This window comes from Poromitra crassiceps, assembly GCF_964638095.1.
Source record: "Poromitra crassiceps genome assembly, chromosome: 5".
Lineage (NCBI taxonomy): Eukaryota > Metazoa > Chordata > Actinopteri > Beryciformes > Melamphaidae > Poromitra > Poromitra crassiceps.
The window spans coordinates 17,513,741-17,537,164 of NC_139642.1; the positions used below are offsets into that span (position 1 = coordinate 17,513,741).

The 23,424-nt window shown below is 43.1% G+C and overlaps 1 protein-coding gene across 1 annotated transcript; it reads right to left on the bottom strand.

Moving 5' to 3' along the window:
• Window positions 1-867: 867 nt before the first annotated feature.
• LOC310776351 (pepsin A-like) lies at window positions 868-21,785 on the bottom strand (the record flags this gene model as incomplete). Its single annotated transcript, XM_083636547.1, has 13 exons — window positions 868-885; window positions 9,616-9,628; window positions 9,816-9,924; window positions 11,420-11,433; window positions 14,122-14,249; window positions 14,506-14,604; window positions 17,013-17,157; window positions 17,252-17,368; window positions 17,744-17,940; window positions 19,224-19,342; window positions 20,964-21,081; window positions 21,337-21,478; window positions 21,727-21,785. 13 exons carry the CDS (start codon window positions 21,783-21,785, stop codon window positions 868-870), a joined length of 1,278 nt encoding a protein of 425 aa, XP_083492673.1.
• Between the last annotated feature and the right edge of the window lie 1,639 nt (window positions 21,786-23,424).

Consider the following 23,424-nt stretch of genomic DNA (forward strand, 5'->3'; position numbering starts at 1 on the left):
AGGAGGATATATCTGGATGCTGATCTGGGCTGGTGCAGCTCTCTCTCAAGATCTCCCTGCGGTGTCTAACCGCCAAAGACTAATAACAATACTAGCTAATCTATACCTTCTTCATTTTAAAAAGCCTGTTAAATTAGCCGTGCCTAGTAACCTACTAGCAACGGGCTACGCTTAGCATACTGGCTACAAACAAGCCGACGCTAGATAACGCTAGCACTGCCTAGCTAACTGCCAGCCATCCTCCTATGGTCGCAAAAGCTCTCCTGCAACCGAGAGCCACTGATCACCGTCTACAAGAGCCCGGCTATCCAGGAATTCTCTTCTTAAGAGCCTGCAGAACCGGGAACTCTCCTTTGTGTTTGAGGATCCAGGAACTCTCTTCTTAAGAGCCTGCAGAACCAGGAACTCTCCTTTGTGCTTGTGGACACAGTGTAAGCATGGATTTCTACGCCATGATACTAACGTGGCTACTGTTTCATCTAGCCTGCAATCTTGGACACGCTCTTCTGTCTCCTGATCGCCCATCACGGCTGTCTTCTGATCGTCCACCACGGCTCCAGTACAGCAGAGAGCTGCTTCTTCGCTGGAACACACATGATCCTCCTGCTGATCTCAATCCGGTTAACTTCGATGGATTCCAGATGTCCGGTTCCCGTGACCTCTCCGGGGGACGAGACCGAAGGACTAGGACTAGAAAACGAGGAAGAAGAGGCGGCGTTCGACTGAGGCTGAAAACTCAACCTCTCTCCCGCATCGCGTTACCTTCAATTATCCTCTCCAACGTCCAGTCTCTGCGCAACAAGGCTGATGAACTCCAAGCTCAAGCTCGTTACAGTCACGATTTTAGAGATGCCTGCATCCTAGCCTTTACCGAGACTTGGTTGTCTGACAGGGATACAGACAAGGACCTAGAGACGGTGGGTTTTGGGGCGCCTATCCGGCTGGATAGGGACGCCGTTGCAACAGGCAAGTCATCTGGGGGGGGGGTGTGTCTCTACATTAATGAACGTTGGTGCAAAAATGTTATTGTCCGCGAAAAGCTATGTACCGCTGATATAGAATTGCTCTCTGTTTCCTTACGTCCTCCATATCTGCCTCGGGAATTTCCACAGATATTCGTAACTGTTGTTTACATTCACCCAAGGGCTAATGAAAAAAATGCATGTGAAACCATACATCAAGTCATACAGAGGCTACAATCTATATCCCCGGATGCCCCCAATATTATCCTTGGTGACATGAATCACTGCACCCTGAAAAATACACTGAGAGATTTCCATCAATATGTTACATGCCCGACTAGAAAGGACAAAATTCTAGATCTATGTTATAGCAATGTGAAAAATGCATATCTATCCCCCTTCCACCCCTGGGCTTGTCCGACCATAGCTGCATTCAGCTCATACCGGTCTATCGCACTGTACTAAAGCGAGGTGCAGTACAGAGCTTTCGTGTGAGAGACTGGAATGAAGACGCCTGTCTCACTCTGCAGGGCTGTCTGGATGCGACCGACTGGGACATGTTTAAAGATTCCTCCGATGACATAAACGAGCTGACTGATGTTGTGAGCAGTTGGGTTTCTTATTGTGAAAATTGTATTATTCCTGACAAATTAGTGAAAGCCTATCCCAATGGTAAGCCGTGGGTCTCAAAGTCTCTTAAAAAGCTTCTGTATATGAAGAAAAAAATCTTTAGAGAAGGGAATAGGCTAGATCTATATAATCTACAGAAAGAAATTAAACGTGAAATTAGGTCCTGTAAGCTGAAATACAAAGATAAAATTGAGTCTCAGCTCAGAATGAATAATCTAGGCTCTGCCTGGGACAGCTTGAAAACAATCACGGGGACCAAAGAATCAGGTAGAAAAAAAGTTCAGCTCAAGGAATACAATTCAGACGCTGAGCTGGCTCAATGCCTTAATGATTTTTATGTTCGATTTGATGTTCATGATTTTAACAACAAGCACTCCGAGATCAGAAACAATCTCCAGCTGGCTCCACCGTTGAATCCTTTTTTTGATGAACACGATGTAATCTGTGGCTTTAAAAAGTGCAAGCCCAGGAAAAGTCCTGGCCCCGATGGACTTAGCGGTCGCCTACTAAAAACATGTGCTGACCAGCTTGGTCCTATTTTTAGTTTCATTTTTAATTTGTCTCTCTCTCAGCAGAAGGTGCCATCCCTATGGAAACAATCCATAGTGGTGCCCGTGGCTAAAATAAACAGTCCCAAAAGCTTGAACGACTTCCGGCCTGTTGCTTTAACCTCTCTGGTTATGAAGCAATTTGAAAAGCTAGTTAAAGCAGAGCTCCTAGCAAAAACTGAGCACATGCTCGACCCCTTTCAGTTTGCGTATAGAGCACAGAGAGGTGTACAAGACGCCACAGCTACCCTACTCAACCTTGTCTGTAAGCACTTAGAAGGCAGTGGGAACCACGCCAGGCTGCTTTTTGTGGATTTTTCTTCAGCGTTCAACACGATCCAGTCTCACATTTTGGTTGAGAAACTTGTACGCCTTTTTTGCTTAGACGCAGGTCTTGTTGGATGGATCTTGGACTTCCTTACAAATAGATCACAACAAGTAAGAGTAAACGGAACTCTGTCCAGCTTCTTAACATCCTCGACCGGCTCACCACAAGGGTGTGTTTTGTCTGCCTTCTTGTATATTCTGTATACAAATGACTGTTTTAGCCGTCATGCCGACAGATTCATCATCAAGTACGCTGATGATTCTATTATTGTCAGCCTGCTTGATGGGGATGAGGTCGGTCATGGCCAGGTTTTAAATGATTTTCTGTCCTGGTGTGAAGAAGCCTTCCTCCAACTTAACGTCTCAAAGACTAAAGAGATCTGTGTTGATTTTAGACGATCCTCCCCAGTTCCCCAGAACAGTGTTGTCCATGGGCAACCAGTAGACTTGGTGACCAATTATAAATATCTTGGCACTATTTTTGACAGCAAGTTGAAGTTCGATCTAAACTGTGAAATGCTGTGCAAAAAAGGTCAACAACGTCTCTTTTGCCTAAGGAAGCTTGCTAGATTCCAGGTTGACAGGACTCTGATGAAACTATTTTATTGTGCCTATATCGAGTCTGTAATCTCATTCTCTATTATCTGTTGGTATGGAAACCTTGGTATTCAAGGGAGGAACTCTCTCGGGAGGATCGTGAGAGCGGCATCAAAAATAGCCGGAGTAAATTTTAGTAGCCTGGACCACATTTTTAACAAACAGGTGCTTAAAAAGGCCATGTCCATTCGCATGGACGATACTCATCCTCTCTGTCCAGAGTATGTGCTGCTCCCTTCGGGCCTTCGGCTAAAGGTTCCGAGGGCTACGAGAAACAGATATAAACTGTCTTTCGTTCCTGTTTCCATCACAGCTTTAAATGCTGCTGAGAGGAGGAGATAGTGCACTCTCTCTCTCTCTCTCTCTCTCTGTCTCGCTCTCTTTTCTCTGTCTCTCGTGCAGCTTAAACGCTGCTGGGCGGAGGAGATGATGCACTCTCTCTCCTTGTCTCTCTTCTTAGGTAGGTATTGCTGCTATAAATATTCTTTATATATTTTATATTCGAGATATATCTTTATTTATTTTTTACCTACCTATTTATGTGAGCTCAAATAGTCCTGGACTCTTATTACTTTTAAGTTCATGTACGTGTCTTTTACTACTTTTAAGTACATTGTACGTGTCTTTACTACTTTTAAGTACATCGTACAGATCCCTTGAGGTGTGTTTTTATTTTGTTTTTATTTTACTTTTATCCTGTGTTTACTTGATCCTTTTTCTGCTGGAAAACTGCTGCCATGCTCCATGTTTGTTTTAATTTGTTCATGTTTTGTTTTTTCATGTATTCGCTATGCTTTTTATGTCTGCTGCACACAAATTGCCCTTCGGGGACAAATAATAAACTTGAATCTTGAATCTTGAATCTTGAATCTTGAATCTTCTCACTCCGAGCACGTAGCATATTGGCGCTTTGTCCCGTCCCTTGTGCGTCACTTGTTACTAACATGGTACCCTTGAGCGACCCATGAAACGACTTGGGCTTAACGGGTTGGATATTTTGTCATAAGGTTTTGCATTATTGGCGGGGATTTCTGTGCACCTTGGTGGACGTTAAAAACCGCCGCCCGTTCTCTGGGATAGTCAGGTCTTTGCGGTCTGTCCAACATGGTTGCCCAAACTCTAAATGCTATGATGTATTTCCAGAGTCAAAAGCTCATATTGTCTATTAGCTTGACTAACGTAATGCACCATTATGTTAACAGCTCCATTATAGCAGTTAGGGGGAGCTGCCTTGCTGAAGGGAACTGCAGTAAAAGAGGGGCATTTGAACTAGTGAGCTTCTAGACCCCACAACCCCACTTCTCTTCCCTTTAGGATGGTATTGTCCTGGATAACTTGACAGTTCAGTCCAATGTAAACCACTGACTGTCACTGTGACAGAGGAAGAAAGAGACTGGAAACATGACTCTCATAGTTGATGTCATTGATGGTGTTACCTGAGCAGATGATCTGCAGGCTGCGATGGGAAGAGTGAGGCTCTGTTTCTACACACTCCCTCAGTGTAAACCCAGACTCAAGACAGGAAGAAGTGATCCTCCATATATCTCTTAAGGGTGAGGAATAATCATCTCTCCTTTCTGTTGAAACCACAGAGCCACATTCCAGCTCTCTACACACTTCAGCTGCTGCCTTCAGGTTCCAGCTAGAGTACCAGTCATCCACTGGTCTCCAGTCTCCCTGGTGTTTCATCTGCAGATCACCAGCACAGCGGCTGGCTCCTCCCACCAACCTGACATCGTCAGCTGAAGAGAGACAAGAGAGTCATTGGTAAAAGAAGTAAAGTCACTTTTGTAGTGACCACAAATTGACCACTAATGACTCAGTCCAAACTGCACTTGTGGTTTATGTTCGTTATTCCCACTAGAGTTCGCTAGTGGTCACTTTGTAGTTATACCACACTTTGATTACAACTTAAATGAAGCCGAATCCAAGCTGCAGCTCCCCTTCTACCTGAGCAGGTGAGTCCAACAGCTTTGCCAGGTGAGCAGTTGTTTTTAACTGAGCCTGAGCTTCCACACTTCAGGAGTGCGGACTCACTGCCTTCACACTGGAACTCTTTGGTCCACATTGGAGCCTCCACTTCTCCATAGAGCGCACCCTGGACGAGTGAAGGAGCCCCACAGCCGAGCTCCCTACAGACCACCTCTGCATCCTGCTGGTCAAAGTCAGCTTCACACACTGAGGCCCAGGACTGCTTAGACTTCACCTCCAGTCTGCCTGAGCACAGACTAGTCCCATCCACCAGCCTCACAGACTCTAGAGAGAGAGAGCATGAGAGAGTCACAGTCTTGCTATAGTAGAACACTTCAGAAAAACATGGAGGCTGTAAACACTGTAACTCAGGAGACACAGAGGATGAGCAGCATGTCTTGCTCTGGTGCTCCAAGTACAAAGGTAATAGAGAGAGAGAGATTTCTTTAAATGTGTTGACAAAATACCAAGATTCCATGATCTGTCAAGAGAAGATCAGTGGCTCCTCTGTGCCTCACAGCCTGGAAACCCTGTACTTGATTTGATCAACTTTCTGTTCCCCTCATAATCACTTTATGTGTTATCATTGTTGATTACTATCATAATTATTGTATTATTATATTTTGATATTTTTTTACAAGTTTGTTTGTTACATTCATTTTATTATTTTGACACAACCATTAATGACTTATAAGACTACTGACACTCACTGTGTGGTGAAGAGTCTGAGTATGCGAGCACATAAGGGTCAAAGACTTTTTTAAAGGAACAGCTCACCCTAAAATCCAAATGACATGTTTTTCTTCTCACCTGCAGTGCTATTTATCCATCAACATTGTTTTGTGTTAGTTGCCTGAGTTTTGGAGATATCGGCCCTAGAGATGTCTGCCTTTTCTCCAATACAATGGAACTGGATGGCACTCGGCTTGTGGTGCTCAAAGTGCCAAAGAAATACATTTGAAAAACTCAACAGCAATGTCTCTTTCCAGAAATAATGGCCCGGTTACTCAAGATAATCCACAGACCTAGTTATGAGCAGCTTCATATAGGAACTATTTTCTTTCAACTAAACTACTCCCACAGCTGCTAGCTGCAGTTTCATGTAGGAATTAGCTAGTGGGTGTAGTTCGGTCTAAAGAAAATAGTAAAAATAATGAAATTGAGAGGAGAAGAGACAGACAGACAGACAGACAGACAGACAGACAGACAGACAGACAGACAGACAGACAGACAGGCAGACAGACAGACAGACAGACAGACAGACAGACAGACAGGCAGACAGACAGACAGACAGATGAAAAGAGACAGGCAGAGAGAAAGTCAAGTTGCAATATTGACCTAGATTCAGTTCTTATTTGTTGAGAGCAGGGCCATGCACAGACCAGAGGTGCTCAATGCTAAAAAATGGGCAAACACAGACCTTGCGAAATTATTTCTGAGTACCACAATAGTATAACGCTTGATTCACATGCTTTCGCAATTTGCACTACTAACGTTTAGTTTGCACATGTCATTATCCATTATTATATGTTATAATTTGGTTATTAGCCATATCATCAAGTTCTTCAATATACAAATAGGCTATGAAGAAAATAATACAATCAATCAAAAATAAGTCAAAAGTACAGTATATGTCACATAGAAGTGCAGGTACATCATCTGAAAGCTGGGAACCTGAAGGTTAATTTGAGATGCAGCTCAGCACCATGGGTCAAAGATTTCTTGTCTGTAATAATAATAATAATAATCTGTAATAAACATTGTGTTTTGGTGAGGCATCTATTAATGTTGAATGTTTAGAGTATGGGCTTACAACATTATGATGGAAATATGATGGCCACCCCCATGCCATGCATTCCCTGAATGCCCTAGGTCTCTAGTTTGTGGTTCTAAAGCACACATGGGCAAAATGCGGGCCCAGGGCCGGACCTGGCCCTTGGACCATCTCAATCCGGCCCCCGAGGTGCTCAAAGAAAAACACCGACATTGTTTAGGGGACCCAGTATACATTGCAGAAATATTCAAATATAATTGGCAAAAAAATAACACAATTATACTACATGCAAAAAACTGCATGGTTAAATAAAACATGGGATTAGCATAAAGTGGGCATGTCTGTAAAAGGGAGACTCGTGGCTACCCATACAACCCTTTCTCATTCACATATCTTGAGGTAGGAGGTCAGGGAGAGCTGCCTTGCTGAAGTGCACCACAGTGTAAAAAAAGAAGATGAAGAAGAAATTGGGGGGGATTTGAACCAGTCAGCTTCCAGCAACAAGCCCACTTAGGATGCTATTGTCCTGGATCACTTTGCAGTTCAGTCCACTGTAACACACTGATTGCCAGCTGTGACAGAGGAAGGAAGGGACTGGAAACATTAATGTCACAGTTGATGTCATTGTTGGTGTTACCTGAGCAGGTGATCTGCAGGCTGGAAATGTCTGAGCCAGACTTTGTTTTTAGACACTCCCTCAGTGTAGACCCAGATAGAAGACAGGGAACTTCAATCCACCATACAGAACGTGAGGAATTATTTCTCTCATCCGTTGAAACAGCAGAGCCACAGGCCAGCTGGCTACACACTGCAGCTGCTGACTTCAGGTTCCACTCACTCTTATACACTGGTCTCCAGTCTCCATATTGTTTCATCTCCAGTTCACCAGCACAGCGGCTGTCTCCTCCCACCAACCTGACATGAGCAGGCTCTGAACAGAGACAAGAGAGTCATTAGTAAAATACATAAAGTAATTTTGATTATAACAGAAATTAAGGCGGATCCAAGCTGCAGCTCCTCCTCTACCTGAGCAGGTGAGTCCAACAGCTTTGCCAGGTGAGCAGGTGTTTCTAGCTGAGTCTGAGCTTCCACAGTCCAGGAGGGCGGACTCACTGCCTTTACATTTGAACTCTTTGGTCCACGTTGGAGCCTTCACTTCTCCATAGAGCGCCCCCTGGAGGACTGAAGGAGCCCCACAGCCGAGCTCCCTACAGACCACCTCTGCATCCTGCTGGTCAAAGTCAGCTTCACACACTGAGGACCATGTCTGGTTAGACTTCACCTCAAGTCTGCCTGAGCACAGACTAATCCCATTCACCAGCCTCACAGACTCTGGAGAGAGACAGACAGACAGACAGACAGACAGACAGAGAAAGGGGTGATGGAGAGAGAACAGGGGGATTTTTGCCTATATATATATATATATATATATATATATATATATATTAGGGGTGTCACGATATTTCGTCGCACGATATATCGCGATATCGAAACGTCACGATATGCGTATCGTCAGAAATAATGATATCGTAAAAAAAAATAAAAAAAAATAATTGCTCCTGAATAATAATAGAACAAATTTATCAGAATCAACACGCATGAGTGAGGGGGTAGACTACTACTGGCATGGCAAAACAGCTCAAGGGGTACATAAGATTACATAAGTTTAGGGACCATTGAGCATGAGTTATTTAAGAAATAGATTGTATAGGCCTACTTTATTTTTCTTTCACCATGCAACAAACATTTAGTTTGTGACAGTGTGACACATTCTATTGCAAGAGAAGCATTATCTTCCATGTTGTTTTCTAGTTATTATAATAACAATTTCCAAAAACAGCATTTGTTTTGTATTTTGTGTATTTCAAATGAAAGACTATTTTTCCAGTATTTTCCCAGGGCTCCCTTGAAAAGAGGTTTCGATTTCAACGGGACTCACATGGTTAAATAAATGATAAATAAATACATAAAAATTATTTACTTTTGTTAAAAAAAATATTGTTAAAATATCGTATCTTATCGTTATCGTGAACCCAATATCGTGTATCGTATCGTATCGTGAAATTAGTGTATGCATGAAATCCACTTTTCTGTCTTCAAAATTTTCGGTTTTTCAAAGACAGAAAAGTGGATTTAATGCAACAATTTGGAAGAGTCAACTAGGGCAAGGGGGCGCCAGTAGGGCCCGCATGAGTCGGGCGCGGCTGCCGGTGGACGCAAGTCTCTTGGCTGCCCGCGTTACGCGTGCGACCCCCTATATGTCATTAAAAGAAGAGGATGTTGCGCATCGGATAGCGTCTTCTTCACTTCAAGTTTTTGGCTCAGGTAAGGGTTCATTTTTATACCTAGACGTGAGAGCGACACAATTGTTTGATGGGAAATGCGTTGACGTTCGCCGGGCGCTAATGCTCAGTATGAGCGAGAAGCGCCCGGCTAGCGGGGTAAGGCTGGGCACAGTGTTTTTTGGTGTGTGGGAAATGTTTGTTTGAAAAGCTTGTGTGTTACGTTTTCATTAGCGTTAATACACTAATAATTTATTTCAATGTCTGCTATCAAGAGCAATTCAGTTGGTTCATGAAATCGCTGGGCTGCGTGCCGTGCAGTGGTTGTGGTGTGGGAGATTCCAGCTGTCAAAAGAAGACAAAAGACTTGCTCCTGGCCAATCCCGGCGCTTGACTGCTGCGTAGGCGGGCACAGGGCGTGGTTTTTGCGTAACCTATGTGCGATTCGAAATAACGCCACTGTGACAGAGGAAGGAAGAGACTGGAAACATGACTGTTATAGTTGATGTCATTGATGGTGTTACCTGAGCAGGTGATCTGCAGGATGGAAGAGGAATAATATGGGTTATCTAGAACCTGTCGTTCGACACACTCCCTCAGTGTAGACCCAGAGGGAAGACAGGCAGATTTGATCATCCATACAGATCTTGATGAGGAATCCTCTCTGCTTTTCGTGGAAACAGCAGAGCCACAGTCCAGATGTCTACACACTACAGCTGCTGACTTCAGGTTCCAGTCAGAGTAGTACTGGCTATCCGCTGGTCTCCAGTCTCCCTGGTGTTTCATCTCCAGTCGACCAGCACAGCGGCTGGCTCCTCCCACCAACCTCACATCTCAACAGATAAGAGAGTAATTGTTAAAAAGTAACCTAAGTAACTTTACTTTGGGAGGGGGGGGGGGAGGAATCCAACCAAATCAGACAGCCGTTTCTAAAAAAAAATATTCTCCATTAAGATCAGATCAGATCAGATCAGATCAGATGATCAGATCAACTTTCTTCATCCCAGTCCAGTTTATCGTTGAGGTGAACACCCAGGCATTTGCAGTTTTTTTTAATTCCCATATTTACCTGTTTGGTTTTCTTCAGGCTGGGGTCCTGAGCAGAAAAAAAAATAGTATCATGATTTGATGATTAGTTTTCTCATGTAAATAGTTCAAATTCAGTTTCAGTGACACTATTATTTCTGTCCATACATGGCTTTCATCCTACGTTCAGCCCCGGCAGAATGGAGCAAAATGTTTATTTAAACAGAAACGCTGGTGCACTGAACACCCTGTTGTGTTATGCAAGCATTGCAATTATCTGTTGGAACCATTGTGCATTCCATGAATTGTAGCAGCTCGGGCGGCTGGTAACTGAAGGTGACCGAGCCTTTGCTGTTGGAGCTCAAAGCTTTGGACGTCCCTGCTGGAGGAACTCCAGATAGTCAGATCACTCTCATCTTGTGAAGCACCTCTCAAAGTACATTTATAGAAGCCTTTTTATAATGTTCTTTTATGTTCTATGTTATCCCAGTTTGTAAGCCTGCACGTCTGTTTCTTTGTCATTGTATTTTATTTTGTCTTTATTCCCATGTCTGGTTTCCTTTTTTATCTACTCTGGTCTCAGGTTCTTTGTTATTATTTGTTTGTCAGCAGGATTACAAAAAAAAACGACTGGGTGGATTTTCATGAAGGGTGTAGCATGGGCCAAGGAAAGAACCCGTTACATTTAGGAAAAGATCCAATTGGACTCATGGAATTAGCATAAAAAAGATCCAATTGGACTCATGGAATTTGCATATCTGCACTCTCTCATAACTCTAGTTATCTTATTTTTGGAAAGCACATTGTAATTGCTTAGAAAAGTGCTATGTAAATAGCACTTTAATCATACTATTACTACTGATATGACTGCTTTTAGTAGCCTGCTATTAATAATAAAACAACAATAATGTTCCTTACCATCGACAAATACTGGCCGGTAATAACTAGCCAGGCAGGTCTGCAGCAGGAACAGCAGAAGAACAGCAGCTGGTTTAGATATTGGCTCCATCATGATCCAAACCTTCAACCCCTGTGCTGTCTGTCTTTATTTATCTGTCCTATCTGTCCCTTCTCTCTCTCTCTCTCTCTCTCTCTCTCTCTCTCTCTCTCTCTCTCTCTGTCTCTCTCTCCCTCTCTCTCTCCCTCTCTCTCTCTCTCTCTCTCTGTCTCTCTCTCTCTCTCTCTCTCTCTCCAGTCAGGTCATGTCCTCATATTTCTCCACATGTCCCCAAACCCCCTCTAGTGGGATTAGGATTCATGACCTCAGTATTTCTAAAATCCTGGTTAGGACCCTGTGCTTACCTTGACCTGGCAAGCTGGAGGCAGGACAACACAACAACACAGAGACATACTCCAGAGTTTCTATTGATTCAGCCTCTGACTCACAAATCAGACCAAATATTGACCTATTTATTTAGGAACATGGCATCATCAAAGTCCTGCAGCAGAGCCTGATAGCCTACATGCATGGTCACGGTACAGTACCACAGCTGAGAGCTCAGCTTGGCCTCAGACAGAAGTTATTTCTACGCCAGAACCGTGCGCTGGGACCGCCAAAACCGCTCGTGCAGTGGTGCATGGGGCTGAGGTCTACGTCCAGTCTATAGAACCGGACAAAAGAGAGAGCCCAGACCCAACTTGCCACCCTGCAGATGTCCTGGGGAGACAGGACAGAGAGGATGAAGACATCCCACGAGTAGAGTAGGGAAAAAGGGGGGTTACCGGTATGTCCAAGTTCCCTCAGTGGAGGCTGAAGAGACGATAGGGGGTTGCTATCGATGCGGCACTTCTGAACATTCTCTTCGGGTAGGGGACATGTAGAAAGGTTACAGTTGCTCAGACTAGCCTTCCTTGTAAGGGCTAACTTACTGCGAACAGTTAAGCTAGGTAAGAGCAACAATAGCGATAGACTGCTGCGGTCGAGAAGAGAGCATATAAACTAAAGAGGCACCCTTCTGCCTGGGCTATCCACCTTATTTTTGAATGCCCCGCTGTAGAATAATTATGGGTGCAAGGTCCGGTCTAGAACATGACGTGATTTGCTCCGTTCGCCTGCAGCAAACCGAGGCTGCCTGAAGCAGCCCAAAGGAGAATTGATGGATTCACGTTCATTTATGAACGATATTATGAGGATATGAACCGCTATGTTGCAGAAAATACGTTATTTACAGTGTGTACTACATATCCCCTGTTTTTGCCCATTTTGGCCAGTTCCAGGACTCTACTTGGAGCTGAATATCTTCTATGGGGATCCGAAGGAAACCAAAATTATCTGGGTGAGTAAAACATAATATTTTAATCTGGAAATAAGGTCTCCTTTAATGTTGATAGCCATACTTTTTGGATGGCTTCCCTGCTGAGTTCTACAATGTTTCTGGATTGCAGTTTCCCCATTGTTCATAAGGATGATAGCAGAACTCACAATCACCTTCAAAATACCTCCAGCTATGAATAGAGCAATGATCAGCCTTGTGCGGTACTCCTGGAAAATTAAGATAATAACTAAAGATGTTTGTATATTCATCGTTTTTTTTAAAATCAACAAATAAATGAGCTTTTAATATGTTGACATTCAGATCAGGAGATTTGATGTTCAGAGTTTTGTTTAATGTTGCCATCACAGTTTCTACATAAAAAAAATATGGACGCAGACTACTTGGCAGCATTATTTGATAACAATGTAACAATGTTAACTAATGTGTTATAGAGAACAATCAAATGAAAATTTTTAAAGTTGTGTAGAAGTCCATTCATCAAGCATTAAACATACTTTTTTTGTGATCAAATATTTCTATTTTCTTTCAGGAGAGCAAGACTTTTACATCCATTATATGAGTACATGTAAATATATACATGTGCATGCATATACTGTACACACACAAGCATATCATGCAAGAATTACCTCACTCTCCTCTTGTACGCATTAAATATACTGTAGTGTAGCCCCTCCAGTTGCCATGACATTTTATTTCCAGGGGTTACAGAATTCCAGTTGAAAATAAACAATTTAAATGTAAAAATGGGTAAGACTTTATATCAGGGGAGTCCAAAGTTTTTTGAATGGGGCCAGATTAGATCATGTTAAAATACCGCGGGGGCCGGCCAGCTGCTTCTCGCATCATAAGGATAATTAAAAAAAGAAATCACATACAATACAATATTGTAGTCTAAGGATTTTGTTTAGTCTACCTCGATGAGGTTAGCCTACCTCCTCGATGAGGTTAGCCTACCTCGATGAGCTCGATGAGGTTAGTCTACCTCGATGAGGTTAGTCTACCTCGATGAGGTTAGGGGCGACGGGTGACTCGCCCGGCTGGTTTCCTATAGAGCCCTTGTGTGAGATCTCAAGTACATCGCCTGCAGCACATAAGCACCTTACATGGCTGGTAACACCACTGTAATGTTGAATGTTGTATGTTTTTTTTTCTTTTCTTGTGAATGTTTTGTTTTGTTTGTGTTCTATAGAAAAATTAAAATAAAATATTGGAAAAAAAAAAGATTGCCAAGATCTACTGATCATTTTCCCTTGATTTTAATTCATGACAGACTTGATGACGAATTGATAGTGATGCTGTTTATTCAGCTTCCAAATACATGTTCTCCTACTTTTCTCTGCTCCTTTCATGCTGCCCCCTCTCCACTCCTCTGCTCTCCACTGCTCTGCTCTCCACTGCTCTGTAAGACATGTTTTAAGGGGAACTTGAGGAGTTATGCCGTTCCCCCTCTCGTTCTCGCCATTCCCTTTCAATGTTTACTGTGGGAACTCCGTTCCAGGCGTTATTTCCACCACTGAATATAATCCACTTCCGTTTGGTTATAGTTTCCATCACAGTCAGACTCACACAAGAACACCAGCAGAATTGTTTTACTTGCTTATCTATTTATTGCTAAGCAGCTACAACAGCTTAGTTTCACGTACTTCTACATTCTTTAATCATACAGCCCCTATAGGAAATCATTGATCTGTAGATGTTCCATCAGGTGTCTTGCTTGATTACACTGACTTGGCCAGACCAACGTATTGACTCTTGGCGAAGACGGTGTAGTACTCCCTGATGAAGACATCTCCCAGGATCCACAGCTCCCCAAAGGACTGACTCTGGCCAAAGCCTGCGGTGCAGCCATAGTCGCTCTACAGAGAAGACATGGAGAGAAGAGATTTCACTTCCAAAATGTTCTGGACTTGTAAACATGCAAATGAGGGCCATTCAGCACTCTTGCACATGTGTGTGTGTGCGTGCGTGTGTGTGTGTGTGCGTGCGTGTGTGTGTGTGTGTGTGTGTGTGTGTGTGTGCGTGTGTGTGCGTGCGTGCGTGTGTTTGTGTGTGTGCGTGTGTGTGCGTGCGCATAGAGGATGAAGGTGGTGGTTTGGGGGCGGGGCTTCTGACCTTAGTGACATATGCAGATCCAGGGATGGTGAAGGCTTGTCCGTTGATGTTAAAGGTGACGTCAGGCATGCTCTGGATGTTCTGGCAGTTGACTATAGCCTGTGTGCAGAAGATCACAGAGTAGACATTTGTGAGGCAGCCCTAGTAGTATTCATGTTGTTGTAGTCCTACTGATGGAATTATGAACAGCAACCTTTTCCATAAAATAATGGCTTATGAGGGGCAGTTCGATTATATATATATACAGTACAATATATATACCGTAAATTCCGGACTATAAGACGCACCGGTGTATAAGCCGCGGGACCAAAATTGACTATTTTTTTCTTCTATAAGCCGCACCGGACTATAAGCCGCGGGTGTTTTGATGTTTAATTACCATATGAAAGGGTTCGTGCACAGAGAGGAATGTCGGGAAAGAGATCGCTGTTTGGGGAAGCTCCCATTTATTAACATTTCAACAAAACAAAACAAAAGTCAGGTCACTAATCCCCAGACAAAATCACACAACAATAGGCTATATGTGCAGCAAACCTGTAACCAGAGAAGTCAAGTCACTAATGCTCGTCTTCCTCTTCTTCCTGCGTACTGAAACCACCAAAGTCCTCATCTTCAGTGTCGGAAACGAACAGGTTCAGGGTGGCTTCGTCAACCACTCTCCTCTCTCCTTCATTGTCACTCCAACGAACTCCTCTTCATCTATAGCTGTGTTTCCATTACAGTTTTTCGCAAAAGAATTGCGATATTTCTACAACTTCGACAATGTACAATTGCGACTTGTAGGCGTTTCCATTGAAGTTGCGTTTGAGTGATTCCCCGTTGCAGCAGCTGCCACAGTGATTACGCACGGGGATCTGCCCCATATCCCGTCCCCTGCATGCTCAAATCCAACCAATGGTCAATGGAAATCCCAACATGAAGTTACAATGCATATAAACGAGCCTGATTATCAATTCAAAAGAAAATGAGTCGCAAAATGTTGCTGGCTGCGTGAATGCAGTCAGCGCGACAGGCAGAGGAAAAAAGGTAGCCTAATAGCCTACAACTGGTCCGATTTAGAGATGGAGGGGGGAAAAGGCTGATTTGGTTCTATAATTGCACCTGAAACGTGTGCAATGTATTAGCCTACTCACAGTCACTGTATTCACTTCAGACAGCACCACCGCACCAGTGTGTGCTTTTCATCCTCTCATCTCGCCGCTGTGCCAAATGCGCGCACACAGGCAGCCTGCTGTCACCATGGACCGATTTCTGCCATTAAACATTATCTAATTTGCCCGGCTACGCTTTTGCACAACACTCGTCTTTCTGCTAGGTAGCGTTGCTTCAAAGTTTTCCACTTGCTGCGGAGGTTTTGACACGGCTATCGAACCTTACTTACCAAACTTATTTTCCGCTCCTTTTCCAAGGGATAATATGGGTCACATGACGTGCAAATGCGAAAAATGTGTTTCCATTACACTTTTGCGATAAACTGCTATATCGACACGTCTGAAAAACCACCTCATGATCATCTACTGCTCGTTCTCATGCTGTCGAGAACGAGCAAAGCTTTTTTTTGGTGAAAGAATCCTCCAGGGCGCTTCTTGTTAACAGTCCGAGTGAGTGGCAGGTCGAACGTCAAAGGCACTTCATCCATATTTATGATCTGCTCCGGTTCGATGGAATATTCCTTGATCTTCCTTTGTGTGAATTCGCCGAAGTTTGTGATTTTCTCCTGGTAGTCGGGGGAGGGAGTTGATGGGCTTGTGGCCGTTTGCTTACCGTAATTACCATATGTAAGTGGTCACGCACAGAGGGGATTGTCGGGAAAGAGATGGCTGTTTGAGGAAGCTCCCATTTACCGTATTACCGTAACATTTCAACAAAACAACATAACACAACACCACCTTGTTTATTTTTACAGTGCACACAGTGTCCGCGGTGTGGTGAAAAGAGGGCAAGAGAGGAAATTAAAACAGAAGTGGATTTATAGTTAGAAAGAGTGCTAAAAAAGAGAGATTTTTTTTTTTTTTTTTTTTTTTTTCTGAAAAAATCCATAGATAAGACGCACCGTTATATAAGCCGCAGGGGCCAAAAAACGGGAAAAAAGCCGCGGCTTATAGTCCGGAATTTACGGTATATATATATACGTATATATATATATATATTAGGGATGCGCATCGAATTTCGAATTTTCGAATAATCGTTGTTATTATCAAGGTCGACTTTTATTATTGAAAGTCGAAATTCGAAGAAAAAAGTAAAAAAAAAAAAAAAAAAAAAAAAAAAAAAAGTGAGTGAAATCTTGCATTGTCTCCCCTGATTCTAAGTATAGTCGAATCGCTTGGTTTGAGCAAGTAAATTTTTTTTATAAGCATTTTAAGCAAGGTTTATGGAAAACTTCATATATATGCTTCAATATATATATATAAATAATATGAATATATGAAATCCAAATGAACTAGAGTCATATGATCAAATGTTTGTCCTCTTTAAGGTAAAGGCAAAGGCATGGTGTGACTCACCTCTCCGTATTGGTTTGCAGTGGCTCCAATAGTGGAGAAGATGGTCTGCATGTCACTGGTCGGGCCAACAATGAGGGAGGTACCAGTGTCTACGAAGGCCTGGCAGCCAGCAGCACAGGCCACAGTCTTTCCATTGATGGTGACACTGTAAGAAAGAAGAGCAGACAGCAGATCAGGCCAGGAGGCCTCTTATGTCTGTCACTGAACGTTATGCCAAGAGTCACTGTTTTTCTTTGCACCTGTCCATTTTGATCTGCCAGTAGGTTTCTGAGGTCAGGGGGATCCAGGTGATCTGTCCAGTGAAGTGGCTTTGATCATAACCACCGAAGACCACCTCACTGCCCTGCTGCTCGTTGCTGGGGGGACAGGAACGATAGATGTCATATACACTGACTATACTATCCAACACAGTCTCACAGAATATTGTAAAATAGCAACGTTTTGGACCAACGTTGGTTGCTATGTTACAATTTCGGCTCCAAAATTGTAAAATGGTAACAACGTTCTGAGATTTTAGGGTTAGGGTTAGGGTAGGGGGAGGGAGGGGTTAGAAACAGAAAATCTCCGAAAACCACGCCCACCCCTGTAGAAACATACATTTACCATTTTACAATTTCGGTAGCCGAAATTGTAACATAGCAACGTTGGTCCACAAACGTTGCTATTTTACAATTTTTTGGGAGATCGGGCAGAAGATAACACACGCCAAACACGCCATAGTATTTCAGTACCCGCTCAGGTAGACCGAGAAGAGTGGCTGGGACACCAGATTCTGCTTGACCATATTGTCAAAGACAGGCACCACATTGTCGGAGGCGAGGGACTGGAAGGCCAATCCCAGGATACCGTCAGACGGCATGTAGGACTCGAAGGGAGCCTCTTGTTGGCTGAGTCCAAACACCTGCTTGGCCACCGTTATGCCACCCACCTGGACACACAAGGCAGCTGTCTGTCACTCCCAATTCAACAGATCACAGCCACATGCCTGTTTGAAAAATACAGTAGGTCTGAAGAGAAGTACTACAGTGGAATCCGCTTATAGTGATCCCGGGTTATGTGATCAACCACTTATATTGATCAAAAAGCTGGGTCCCAAATCATTTTCACATGCTGTTTGAACATTTGCTTATAGTGATCAATACGCGCTTACAATGATCATTTTGGGCCTTTGTCACACCTGAGAACAATGGATTTTCTTTTTTTACTACAGTAATTCTAGATATTTTAAGCGGTGCAACAGCTTCTATGTGTGACTTTGACCGTATGAGTTCACCTGGAGTTCACCTGGAAGGGGGTTAGGGTTAGGCAGAGTCACCTGGGCGAATCCATCTCGTGCGAGTGATGTCACTGGCAGGCAAGTGATGTCACTCAACTGGAAGTGATGTCACGCAATTGCTCGACTGTGATATTATCAGGCAGTTTGTGATGTCATCAGTGATGTCATTCAAGCAAATGTTGAATGCATTTGCAATTGCCCAACTGTGATGTCACTCGAGCAACTGTGATTATCTTAGTCACAATTTGTGACGGAAGTGATGTCAGTCGGGCAGTTTTGTGCGTGTGTGTGTGTGTGTGTGTGTGTGTGCATTTGCAAATTCTCAACCCAAGATTTGGGTCTAGATTTGGGTCTGGATCGAGGCAACAAGAAGGAGGGCGACTGTGATGTCATCAGGCAGTTGTGATGTCATCGGTGATGTCACTCGAGCAATTGTCTTCTTCTTAAAAATGGGTTAAGTGGTGCCTGTATGTCTGCACACCTGGGTGTGATTGTTTACTTACAAACTGTCAAAAATGAGCCAACGAGATGCAGCAGCGATACTTGGTGCATGTCTGTCTGTAGATATGGAAAGATGGCAGCATCTCTGTCTATGCAAGACCGCTATATTTTAAACAGCTGGAGTATAGGCTAACTTACTAGTATGTATTTTTAAAGTCAATAACATCCAGTAAATAGTGAAGCTGTCCGTTTCATTACTTTATATGTAGCCTACTGTATTCATGTAATAAATGTACAAATGTCAATTAGATGGTAATCTGCATAAGGCATAAAGAAAAAGAAAACAATCGGTTATAATGATCATCCACTTATAGTGATCAATTTGACCCGTCCCAAAGTGGTCACTATAAGAGGAGTGCACTGTAAGCATGTTGTTCAGGGTGTTGTTGTTACCACAACAGTGTCAGTGATGTTGTTCAGGGTGTTGTTGTTACCACAACAGTGTCAGTGCCCAGAGATCCAGTCATCCAGCCGGTACCATACGAGATGGACAGAGCCTGGTCGCCCCACACGAAGGTGGACGACTTTGATGGGTCGAATTTCCGGTGAGTCTCTGCAGAGGAATTGTGTATTTTTCAACTGTGTGTTTGAGACAACGTCAAGCAACTTGCACTTATTTGTGGAGTAACAGAAGTGAATGTGGGCTGCAATGCTAGTGTCAGTGGTAGACTACTCAATGCTAGTCTCAGTGGTAGACTACTCAATGTTAGTCTCAGTGGTAGCCAGGCACACTCAATGCTAGTATCAGTGGTAGGCTACTCAATGCTAGTATCAGTGGTAGACTACTCAATGCTAGTATCAGTGGTAGACTACTCAATGCTAGTCTCAGTGGTAGACTACTCAATGCTAGTCTCAGTGGTAGGCTACTCAATGCTATAGTCTCAGTGGTAGACTACTCAATGCTAGTCTCAGTGGTAGACTACTCAATGCTAGTATCAGTGGTAGGCTACTCAATGCTAGTATCAGTGGTAGACTACTCAATGCTAGTCTCAGTGGTAGGCTACTCAATGCTATAGTCTCAGTGGTAGACTACTCAATGCTAGTATCAGTGGTAGACTACTCAATGCTAGTCTCAGTGGTAGGCTACTCAATGCTAGTCTCAGTGGTAGACTACTCAATGCTAGTCTCAGTGGTAGGCTACTCAATGCTATAGTCTCAGTGGTAGACTACTCAATGCTAGTCTCAGTGGTAGACTACTCAATGCTAGTATCAGTGGTAGACTACTCAATGCTAGTATCAGTGGTAGACTACTCAATGCTAGTCTCAGTGGTAGGCTACTCAATGCTATAGTCTCAGTGGTAGACTACTCAATGCTAGTCTAGTGGTAGACTACTCAATGCTAGTCTCAGTGGTAGGCTACTCAATGCTAGTCTCAGTGGTAGGCTACTCAATGCTAGTCTCAGTGGTAGACTACTCAATGCTAGTCTCAGTGGTAGGCTACTCAATGCTAGTATCAGTAGTAGACTACTCAATGCTAGTCTCAGTGGTAGACTACTCAATGCTAGTCTCAGTGGTAGGCTACTCAATGCTAGTATCAGTGGTAGGCTACTCAATGCTAGTATCAGTGGTAGGCTACTCAATGCTAGTATCAGTGGTAGGCTACTCAATGCTAGTCTCAGTGGTAGGCTACTCAATGCTAGTATCAGTGGTAGGCTACTCAATGCTAGTCTCAGTGGTAGGCTACTCAATGCTAGTCTCAGTGGTAGGCTACTCAATGCTAGTCTCAGTGGTAGGCTACTCAATGCTAGTATCAGTGGTAGGCTACTCAATGCTAGTCTCAGTGGTAGGCTACTCAATGATAGTATCAGTGGTAGGCTACTCAATGCTAGTCTCAGTGGTAGACTACTCAATGCTAGTCTCAGTGGTAGGCTACTCAATGCTAGTCTCAGTGGTAGGCTACTCAATGATAGTATCAGTGGTAGGCTACTCAATGCTAGTCTCAGTGGTAGGCTACTCAATGCTAGTCTCAGTGGTAGGCTACTCAATGCTAGTCTCAGTGGTAGGCTACTCAATGCTAGTATCAGTGGTAGGCTACTCAATGCTAGTATCAGTGGTAGGCTACTCAATGCTAGTCTCAGTGGTAGGCTACTCAATGCTAGTCTCAGTGGTAGGCTACTCAATGCTAGTCTCAGTGGTAGGCTACTCAATGCTAGTCTCAGTGGTAGGCTACTCACGGCAGGGCTGGCTGTTGCAGTAGACTGAAGGAATCCAGAGGTTGGAGGATCCAGTGTCAAAGAGAACGGTGAAGGACTGGGGAGGGGTGCCAACGGAGATCGCCCCATAGTAGAACAACTAGAACATACAGTATGTAACAGAGGTGCACATTAACACATATGACAAAGACTAACTTTGCCCAAACTATAAAGTTTGTATGTGAATCTATTTTGTGTTTTACAATTGAATCCTTGTCCAGCAACAGTGAAAGGGGTGGATCGTACATTTTACTTTACTCAATATTATCATCTGCCAGCTGCTTGTGCATTATTACACTTACAATTATTACAATACAAAAAATCTACAAAATGTAAGTCTGGTCTGGAGACTTACGTCAGCATCGTTGGTCATAGACTGAGTGCCACTCTGGTAGAACTTAGCCATGGGGTTGTATGGGTACTGTGTCCTGTACTCGTCCCACAGCCCTTTCTCAAGCAGGGATTGCCTGGCGGTCTTTAACTTGATCAGAGGAACCCTGCATACACAAAGAGGATCAGCAAATATGCAAGGCTGTCCGTCAAGTCGGAGTTATCTCTTGGTTCCTACTTGCAGGCTTGTGCAAGTTTGACAAAGCTTGATAGATTAATGCAAGATGGCCTGTGGTTTCCCCTCAGGATAGATAGATAGAAACACTTTCTTACAACAATTCATTCAAGTCAAATAGAAAATAATGTTGAACAAATGAAGGTAGAGGTTGCTGTTGTTCAACCACGGCATACGTACTTGTGAAGGCATTCAGACAGAGCCACGAGGGCAGTGAGGACGACGAGCCACTTCATCATGGTCGCTCACTTTGCTTTTCAGTGAGTGAGGTTGCAGTCCAGACTCCATCCCTTATATACAGCATGTCAAGGTTGCTGCCAAGGTGGTGCCCAAATTGTCATACTGCCTAACTCAATATCGTGAGGAATGGAGATAAGAAATATGTGATATGCTGATAAAAAAAAAAAAAGATAAATATCCCATTAAACAATGATAGTTCCCGCCCCGCCTCTATGTAAAATTCTTGTTTAGGAACAACTTGTGGGACCAACTTGTTGGACTATATAGTCAAGGAATATTGCAAAAAATCTGGGAACAAATTCCTTGTGAAGAAATGTCTTCACAAATGTGTTTATAAAGGTGTCTACTACTAAGACACATCAACAAGTTTTGTTTTTTAACTCCCCTAGGAAAATCTGTGACAACTGTTGAAAGTCGGGGTACCCCACGACCCAGAGCCTTATATGGGAACAATCGGAAATGTTTAATTCTGCCTGAATCAGCTTGAGAAGTGTCAAACCTTTTTTGATTTCATTATTCTGAATCAATTGGAAGCATTTGTTTTGCACCAAAATCCTTGTAGAGAAAACAGCCACGCCCACTTTCCCCCTTGTCCTAAAAGACAATTTTGTGTTTGTGAAAATACACATTTACATGTTGGAAATCATCTTGTCAATGGTTTGGCCTACAGTGCTGCACAGTACTTACTTTATGGGACTTCAGAATTGATCTTGTTTTGATTATTTGACCTATTTTTGTAACCTGACGCTGCCAGATGTAGGTTGCTTCACATTTGTTTCACAATGTATTGTGAACTTGTCAACTCAATACCACCTCCATCTGGCGGCGCCAGGTTACTATTTTTGACCCTCAAATCGGATTCTCAGCTCCTAAAGGTCAGTTTTTCAAAGTCGTCGTAGAGCCTTCGCATTAGGCTCTGCTCTGCTCATGCTGAGTTATAAACAACATGTAAGTGGACACAGAGGTCGTCTCAGAGGTAAAAAAAAAAACCCACATCAACATTTGTGGTTCATGAGAAACAAACCTTCTCTATAGTCACTAATTTCTGAATGAATTCAATTGAATGATAGACATTCATCGGAATACATTGGCATATTGTACATCAATATCCACTTTAGTATAAAGTATTTTGCAAGGTATTTAAACTGAATTTACAATTTTACAATGATTAGGACATGGACCCGTCTGACTCTTCATCTGAATCTGTTGATTCTCCACACTCAATCATCTGAACAGTCATGAAGTGTGAGCTGCTACATGACTCATTAGAAGCTCTTCTGAAATGTATAACATTAAGTACATATTGCTGGTGATCTGTTAGTTGTTGTTAATGGGATCATAACATCAGCTAAATGCTGAGACACAATATGATTTAAGCTAGGCCTTATTTGAACATTTATTTATCAGTGCATTTTATCAGTTTATCAGTTGTTTGTTTGCTTTTGTGAGCAAAGATGACCTTGTGGTGGTGTTGAATGTGCTACTTCTGGGTTAAATCATGCAACGCTACATCTGAATCATGTATCGCAGACGATCGCCCGTTCTCCGTCGTCTGGTCAGAGGCACGGTTGGATAAAATGATAAGATGTGTTGATATAAACTCATATATATATAAAGATGTCGGATGAACGTGAAAGG